General features: G+C 40.4%; 1 protein-coding gene across 1 annotated transcript in view; it reads left to right on the forward strand.

Moving 5' to 3' along the window:
- Positions 1–9590, forward strand: part of CWH43 (cell wall biogenesis 43 C-terminal homolog) — a 42659-nt gene that overhangs the window by 31817 nt on the left and 1252 nt on the right. The window contains exons 11-13 of the mRNA XM_023745484.1: positions 2601–2745; positions 5730–5791; positions 6843–6998. Coding sequence (XP_023601252.1) covers positions 2601–2745; positions 5730–5791; positions 6843–6998 — 363 coding nt within the window. The remainder of the gene's footprint in view (positions 1–2600; positions 2746–5729; positions 5792–6842; positions 6999–9590) is intronic.

A 9590-nucleotide genomic window follows, 5' to 3' on the forward strand; every position in this document is an offset into this window, starting at 1 on the left:
CTATGTCAGTCGGGCTGGGCAATGAGTTTTATCCCCCAAAATAATATTCATAACCAGTGACTGAGTACTGACTAAATCATGAATAATGCCCCAAATAGATTGTAAAAGCAAAGATAAAGGTACATAATTGATACTCTACCACAGTGAACATTCTGTAATGATAACAGAAAACACTGACGTAAAGGGCTGAGTGCTATAAAACAGGGCAAACAGGTTCTGTTCACATTGATCACACGACACCACAGAGCTTTAAAGTGAGACAGAGAACACTAGGAACCATCACTGTCGCACTGTACATTTACCTGAACCAAACGAATGTGTCTGCTACCCTTAATTTCCTGTTGCCTCACATTTTCTCACAGAATTATGGGGATCTGTGAAAGCTTGCTTGCATACTTTCTGAAATAAGTCAGAGCATGAGTAATAAATATATGTTTGCCTCCTTAGATATAAAAAGGGTGTTTGGAAGATGGAAGATATAGATGGTCCATATCTCTTTAAAAAGCTGTTTGGAGAAACACCTTCTTTTTCTCCCAGTAATTTTCATGTAGCAAGTGTAGGCATTAAAAAATTATTCCACTGGCCCTAAAAGAGCACTTGAGTTGGGTTTGTTTTTTAAAAAATAGGCTTTAGACACTTTTGTGTCTAAAGGTTGCCAGGTTTTTAACCTAAGAAACAGTTAGGTTTCTACCCCTCCCTTTTTTCTTTGCTTTTCCCCTGCCCCCTTCAACTCCCTCCCAGCTCCTCTGCAATGTAAGGAAGAGACTTGAAAAGGAAGGGAGGAGATAAGACTGAGAGCTGGCGCTCAGGTTGTGTTTGGAAGGATAGCCTTGTCTAACTTTCTATTAACCACGTCTTTAAAGCTCTCTGAATAACACCAAATCCTTGACTTGCAATCTTACTCACTTGATTTAATAATAATGACAACATCAGCAACATTAAGAGCTAACCCTTATTGAGGAGATGTACCTCGAGGGAGGAAGGGAGTCAGTGTAGTTTCATGGTCAAGCGCATGGAATTCCGTCCTTAGGGCTGGGCAGAGGAAGTCGTGTTCCAGAGTGAGAGTTGGAACCAGGAAGAGCGGCCACAGGCATGAGGAATGCAGCTACTTCCCCTCAGGGACTGGGGAAGAAACACCCTGACTTCTCTCTCCTCTCAACCTGTTATCTCCAGCCAGAGCCTCCAGTTAGTGAAACATAACTGGAAATCGGCTGACAAGGAAGCCCAGGAGATGAAATCTGTAGGGGTCAGCCTCCCAGGGCATAGAAAAGGGCTGAGAATGGGTCTGGGCAGGGGAGATGGAAAATAACAGACATGTTACTTAGCATCATTTAACAATAGAGCTAATGCCTGCCTCTCAGTGATGAGGAGAATCCAATATCAAAGATGTTAAGTGATCATTCTTTTCACTCTTTCATACCTTAGACATCTTTTAATAGTACTCAGCTGTCCACTCTTGCTCATCTAAGCTTCATGCTGTCCTCAGATCCTACCTTAATGAGGTGTCTCCAATCTTCTAGGTCCTCGTGATCTCCCTCTATCCTTCATCATAGTTTTTTTTTTTCTTAATCTTCTGGCTTCTGGGGAGGTGTAGCCAATGGGAGGCACTCGCAGGGCTGGGGGGCAGGAAGAGGGGAGAGGACAGGGTGTTTTCCATCCTTTCTCTCAGCTTTCTCTGGTTTTCTGGCAGCAAATGCGTGTCTTGTGTGGCTCCAGCTCCTCCTTAGATGACCCCAGCTCCTTGGGGCCAGCCTCCTCCGTAGCACCATCTCCCACCGGGCAGGGCTGGCTTCTGGCCTCTGGGCCTCCTCTGTCCCTCTAGCTGTAGAAGTGGTACGGGTTTCTCCTTGTTGCAAAACTCCAGTTGTCTCACTGGCTACTGTTTGGCTTCCCATCACCTAGGTGATGTGTCCCTATGTTAAATTCCTTTCGTTTGAAACACCTAGAGTGCTCTCAGTTTTCCTGGCTCATCATTTCAACTATGATGTCCCTATTTTTCCCCAAATAGGTTGTAAAGCACCCCAAAGCTTGCTGTCCTTGCCTAATTATCTCAGTTATAACTAACAGTGCTTTGCATCATGAAAATACTGTATCATGCTTACTTTTAGGTGTTTGCTTGAGAGAGCTGAGTAGGTTCCATGAGTCCTGCGTGCTCTGTGAATGTTAGGATTCTCCCTCTGACCATGGCTGCTTATGCTGCTGCTGGTTCTTTAAATATATATATATTTAATACTAGTTTCTAGCTGTGATACTGATGACCAAGTCTCAGATGGTTATTGACATAATTTCTCCTGATGAAGAGTTAACAAATGCTGGGAGTAGATATTTAAATCAAGTTGACTCCAAATGATTTGTGGGGAAAGACCTTGTTGTTCTTAGTCAAAAGTGTGTCAGCCTACTCAGTTATTCACCACTGTCCCTCCATCTCATTCATTTCTAGAACATTAAGACATTTGCCTAGGTAGGAATTACTCTGGGTTTGTGCTCTACTTGAAGATATTTTTTTGGGGGGGAGGGGGGAATTAAGTACTTAAGACTTTTTAAAAGTTGTTTTGCAAATACAAAACAAAATTACATTTTTTGGTGTTTGTTTTTTTTAGAGATGACCTTGACAGGAAACTTCAGGCTATTGCTATTTCAAAACTCCTGAAAAGTAGCTCTAATCAGGTGGTATTTCTGGGTTATATCACCTCGGCACCTGGTTCCAGAGATTATCGACAGCTCATTGAACATGGCAATGTGAAGGTAACACAATCGTAATAGGATTTGATGTATTAAGTAACATTACATTTAAGAACATGAGTTCATCTCTGGCATAGTGGATACGGCAGAAAGTGGAGTCCCAATGGACTCCTTATTGTGGCTTCAGGATGCTAACACTTATTATTATAGAGAATCTGTAAGAAAGAAGAACTTTGTAAAGAAGATGAGAAATCAGCGTTAGGCCGAGCTGAAGCATCTGTGGGATATTAATGGAGCCACTCAATAGGTAGCTGGATCAGGAATTGAGAAGGGCAATCAGGACTAGAGGTATAGATTAAGAATCACCACCACGGTCTTGTTTTTATTTTTAAATATATTTTTATTGATTTCAGAGAGGAAGGGAGAGGGAGAGATCGAAACATCAATGATGAGACAGAATCATTGATCGGCTGCCTCCTGCATGCCCCATGTTGGGATCGAGCCCGCAACCCAGGCATGTGCCTCTCACCGGGAATTGAACCATGACCTCCTGGTTCATAGGTCGATGCTCAACCACTGAGCTATGTCGGCCTGGCCACTGTCTTGGTGATCATTGAAGCCATGGAAGTGGATGACATTGCTGATGGAATTAGAGAAGTGCAAAAGGAAGAACAAAGAAAACCCCTGATGTATGTGGCTGTCAGGGGGTTAAGGATGAGGGAAGAGAAGGGAAATTATCTCTGGAAAGAGATTAAGGAGAGGCCAGAGGGTAAAAGGTAAACTTGGGGAGTGTGGAGTCACGGAGGCTGCACCAGTTATTCACCACCATGCAGCAAACCCCCTCAGACCTAGTGGCTTAAAGTAGCCCTGGTTTAATATTCTTACAATTTTGTGGGTTGACTTGGTGGTGGTGGTTTTTTTCTGGATTCACTCGTGTTGTCAGGTGGCTCGGCTGTGGCTGGGGATCCTAAGATAGTCCCACTCTGGGGCCTTGCTGCTGACTGCTGGCTGGGCCTGTCTCTACGTACAGTTGGTCTCTTACCATTGACTAGCCTCGCTGGTGCTGTTGTGTGAACTTGGGGCAAGTTAGCTGACCTTTCTGGGCCTCCATATAAAGTGGGGGTAGCAATTTCTGTTGTATCATAGGGTTGTAATGATGAAGTATAAGCAAATGTCTGCACAACCCTCAGCCTTGTATGTAGGAGGCACTCGACAAGTGGTGGCCACACATATGTATTATGTGTGTCTGGCTGTACATAGAAAATTAAAGTAACTATACAAGTATATGGCCTATGAAGCACAAAAGAATGTTAGAAAATGGGATATTTGGCCAGTCTAAAAAAAAATTGTATCCTAATAAGAGAAGGAATTCTGTGTATGTGTGTGAGTGTGTATGTGTGTAAGGTATATGGGTAGTGTTAGAGAAGAGGAATTTTATTTGTTGTTGTTGTGGGTTTTTTTTTTAATTCTCTCTTGGTTTCCACTGTTAATGGTCAGAAGCCGTGTCAAGATTGGTTCTTATATAGCTTTTTGTATCAGGAAGTTTATTAATGCAGAGAGTTTGGGTCATAAATGCTTGGATGAACAGATTTTTCTCTTTAAGAAATGAGTATTTAAATTCTGTAGTCTTAAAATTTGATAGCATCTTTTAAAAACCTAATAAAATAAAATGATAGCTAAGCACAGTCGCAGTTTATTATTCCCAGTATTCACAGCTGAATGGCTAAACTTTCATCGCTTCCCAAGGCAAACCAGAACAGTCCTTTTCTTATTTGCTTTTTTAATCACTAACATTTTTCTTTAAATTTTAAATTTATTACAATTTTTTGTGTATACTAAAGGCATATATGTGTGTGTGAGAGTGTGATAGAAAATAATGAAGATTAACAAACATCCATATGTCTACCACCAAGCCTATGGAAAAAATTGAGAAATAGGTAATAAATTGTGTGTTGTTTTGCAAATTCACAGATGGTGTGAATACATTATGTATCCAGGGCTGATCAGGTGAGCATAGGTGTTTTAGTGATTCTTTTAGTGATTTAAAAACATGTTTTTAATTAAATGAAGCTGAAACCGGTTTGGCTCAGTGGATAGAGTGTTGGCCTGCGGACTGAAGGGTCCCAGGTTCGATTCCGGTCAAGGGCATGTAACTGGGTTGCGGGCACATCCCCAGTGGGAGATGTGCAGAGGCAGTTGATCGATGTTTCTCTCTCATCGATGTTTCTGACTCTCTATCTCTCTCCCTTCCTCTCTGTAAAAAATCAATAAAATATATTTTTTAAAAAACACATGTTTTTAATTAAATGTTAAGAGTAAAACTGAGAAATGATCAAAAGTCAGGTATATTTTTTATTTATAGGATTTTTAAAAAGAAGGAAATGAAAATTTCTTTAGTATAAAAGCTCCATATCTAGAGTTTTTGTAACACTAGAAAAAAATATATGTGTATGTTCTGCTTCTCTGATAAAAAAAATAACCCTGGTCTCAAGCTTTCAACCTCCCAAAGACTCATGATTACTCCCAAAATGTGTTTATCTCCAGTGATTCAATTTAACAAACATAGATTGAGCGCCTGCCAAATGCCAGAGAAGACCAGAGAGCCGAAGTGATTAGAGTTCCCCTGCTCAGGACAGGGAGGGTGGAGACATAGAAACAAATACCCGTATAGAACAGCAGAGCTGGTGTGCATGCGTAGCATGACCTAGGAAGGTTCTGTAACTTCTCCTCAGGCTGAGAGACCTGGAAAGCTGCAGGGAGCCAGGAACGTGTTATAATCGTTGCTTTCCCTGCCTAACTCCCTCTCTAGACCATGTTCATCTGTGTACTCCCAGCATCTAGTACAGGAGCTAGATGGGCATATAGTAGGTGCTCCAGAAATAGCTGTAGAATGAATACATAATGTGGACCTTAGAGGACCAGCAGGAGCCAGGCAGAGAAAACAGCATGCACAAAGGCATGCTTATTACTGCAGCTCACACATTTTCTTGGCAGTTCAGAGCAGAGCACTATTTTACTACTTTAACGTTCTCTTCTCTGTTTATTAGGATATTGACAGCACGGATCAAGACAGATGGTGTGAATACATTATGTATCGAGGGCTGATCAGGTGAGCATAGATGTTTGATTGTTTTTTTTAAAATCTATTATTACTGTACTGTGATCTTTTGAGTCTATCCTGGAGAGAAAAGCTTTATGGAAGCAGTTAATTAATTTTGTTACTTATTATAAACATTGATTTAGTTAGTTATGCAGCTTAACATCTTTTTCAAGTCATAGCCTAATGATTTACGAAGGAATAAATGGCTAAGCAAATTAAATTTAATTATACAAAGAGGATACGATGTAAGCTATTTAGCATAAGTATGTATCTGTCAACACGTGTTAGGATCGGCACCATGTTTTACTGTATGGCATGGTGGGAACAGCGTGGACCATGGAATAAGAAAGCCTTGGGCTTGAATTCCGGCTTTGCCAACTTCTAATTATGTAATCTTGGGTAAGTCAGCTAACTTGTTAGAGCCACTATGATATTGTGGTGAGGTCTCTAAAATTTTTCTGTAAATTTTATATCTTTAAAAATTATATCTTTAAAAATATATCATCCCAGCCCAGCTGCTGTGGCTTAATGGTTGAGCATCAACCCATGAACCAAGAAGTCACCGGTTTGATTCCTGGTCAGGTCACATGCCCAGGCTGCAGGCTTGATCCCCAGGAGGGGGTGTGCAGGAGGCAGCTGATTGATGTTTCTATCTCTCTATCCCTCTCCCTTCCTTTCTCTCTAAAATCAATAAAACATAGTTAAAAAATATGTATACATATCATCTCCTGTCAAAAAGTGAATATTTTATGTATATTCCAAAATATATTGTGTGAGAGGCAATTTGTATAGACAGAATATTCATTAGTGTAAACAAGTAGAGTAAGGTTGCCAACTATGTTTAGTTAATTAAACAATATGCATGTTCTTTATTCACTTATGTTGTAAAAGTAATATGTTGATAAATATTTAGAGTAACAAGTCAAGATAATTCTAGTGAAACACAGGGTAGCGCTAGAAATGGGAAATTGGCTTAATAATGAAGGTGTTACCTACTAGATCTCATCAGATTTCCGAATGACAATAAAATCTTTACAAACCATTTCTATTCCTGCCACAGATTGGGTTATGCAAGAATTTCTCATGCTGAACTGAGTGACTCTGAAATTCAGATGGCCAAGTTTAGGATCCCTGATGACCCCATTAATTATAGAGACAACCACAAAGTGGTCACAGACCACAGGGAAGTTCCCAAGAAAATTCATTTCAATCCCAGGTGAGTGAGCTCCTTCATGTTGTAGACTACAGATATGAGACACAGCACCCCCTCTAGGGACCTATTACCCCACAACGAGCTACACATTATGTTTGGTTCTAGAGGTTCATTCAGGTAGGGGAGCTCAAGGTAAAGATGATAAAATCTTGTTTGGGGTCCTTGCCTTTTGAGATGGAGAAATGTGTTGTTAGTCCTTCTTCAGGTGAAAAGCTCACATAGGCATCATCATCACTATGGCCGTCATTAACACCACAGCAATAGCTGACACTGGAGTGTTCTCCTGTCCCAGACCCTGACCTAAGTGCTTTGCACACTATCTTGGTTCATCCCCATTGGGCCGGTACTTTTGTCATCCCCACTTTACAGGTAAGGAGCTCAGACTGAGGAACAGGAAGTAACGTCACTGCAGGGCTAGTCGGCGACCAGGCCGTGAAGTGCGGAGGAAGCCCCTTAGTGTCGTTGAGTTGCTGTGGCTCTCATCAGGACTTCCTGGTGGTCTGGGCTTTGCATTTTAAAATATCTTTCCAGGTTATTCTAATGTGCCGATAGGGTGGAGACTATAGAGAGTGTATCATTCATTTCCATCGCAGATATTCTGCCATGTGAATTATATTGAGTTTTAAATATATTACCTGAAGTTATCTGACAAATCTATTCGCAGCAAAAGATGTGATTTGGAGTGTGTTCTTTCCTCCTCCCACGACTGGACAATGAGAAGAAACATCTGCATAAAACCAAACCCAGAACACGTCATGTACATTTTAGTACTTAACATTTCTGCTAGTTTTACCAACGAATACCTATAGAAACTTCTCAGACCTCATTTTCTTTGGGGGAAGAAAGAGGATACTTATTCATTTTTTTTCTTCCTTATCTCTCCGCACAACGAGAAAAAGCTGGACCAGAGTGTAGGCAATGCATGTAAGGAGAGCTATAACCAAGTCTTGATTTGCTTCCATTGCTGTACTTGGTATTTCCCTTTGTAAGTGCAACGTGGTTGTGAGGAGCATGGGCTGGGGTCAAGCTGCCCAGCTCAGTTCCTCGTCTTGCCGTTGAACAGCTGTGTAACTGTGGGCAAGCCGCCTGGCCTCTCCAAGCCTCACCTCTCTCATCTGCAAAATGGGAGGGATAGCAGTGCCTCCCTCCAAGGTTATTTGAGGTTTGAATGAGACATAACCTTTTCAGAATGGTCAGTTCATGGTCAGTGCTCAGTAGCCAGCAGCTGCAGTAGCAACAGCAGTATTTGTTGTATTAACAGTAAAAGCAAAAGGCATAGAAAGTTTCCTTTTGCTGATTGAGATGACTTCTAAAATGGAAGTTAGAAGATCTGGGAAGTTGAAGTTAAAGATATTCCCATTTCCTTATTCTTCACACCAGGAGTGTGGAGAAGTTCAAATAAAATATTTTTGGCTAAACCGATGTTCGGCTCTCACATCGATATTTCTTTCTTCCGCTGCCTTCCTCTCTCTCTAAAAATAAAAATATATATATTTTTTAAAAACCACATTTTTGGCTAATCCCAACTGCAGATTCATCCAAAACAACTGTAAAGGGAGCTAGATCCCACTCAGTTTAATTATGAAAATAACAGAAGCACAAGTAAAAGGCCTGCCTTAATTTGAAAATTTATTATCAAATGTACATACCAGTGAAGACTTATAAAATAGAAATAGTAAAAGAATACTAAGTTCACCAAAAGTCCCATTCTTTAATTCAACAAAATATTCATAGAGTCTCATGATGCCAGCACCTGTGAGGCCCTGTGCTAGATGCAGAGGACAGCGTGAGGAGTAAGACCAAGTCTTTGTCCTATAAAGCTTACGTTCTGGTGAGGAGAGAGACAATTCAAGGGTTAACCCTGGTAAAGTTTTTGGATACATTTTTGCTACTTATAATGCATATATATCTATATATTACACAATTACCCCAACTTGGCAAATGTATGAAACATATGTATATGTGTGTATATGTGTATTCATTCTATTTATTAAGCTGACTTTTCTATCTAAACAATATATTATGAACTTCCTTCCATAATAAAGTATTCCTCTGAAAATATTTTTAATAATTGCATAATATTCCAGTGTTTAGATGGACCAGACGTTAGCTAACCCATATAGTTGTTTTTACACATTTTATTTTTTTCATTAATATAAAAAATCTCCAAGGGACTTCTTATATCTTTGGGCATAGCCTTGGTTACTTACTTAGGACTCAGTTCTAGATGTGGAACAGCAGGGTCAAAGGTTGGACAAAATTTTGATATTTTTTTATCATTATTGTTTTGAGATGACAACGTACACAGATCTCCCATCTCCTACATTGGGGAGGTTATTTGCTGATGAAGAAAAGGAAGTCAAGGGCTTCATTTTCTCAGATCTTAGCTTCCTTTGTATTTCATCATACCAGCTAGAGCAGTGGTTCTCAACCTTGGCTGCGCATTAGAATCACCTGGGAATCTTTTTAAAATCCTGATTTCTGGGCCTCCATCCTCCGGAATTCTGTTTCTTTGTTACTAATGTTGTGGCCCCACCCCATAACAAAGAAACAAAATTTCCGGAGAATGAGGCCCAGAAATCAGGATTTAAAAAG

The sequence above is a fragment of the Myotis lucifugus genome, unplaced genomic scaffold (assembly GCF_000147115.1).
Source record: "Myotis lucifugus unplaced genomic scaffold, Myoluc2.0 scaffold_549, whole genome shotgun sequence".
Lineage (NCBI taxonomy): Eukaryota > Metazoa > Chordata > Mammalia > Chiroptera > Vespertilionidae > Myotis > Myotis lucifugus.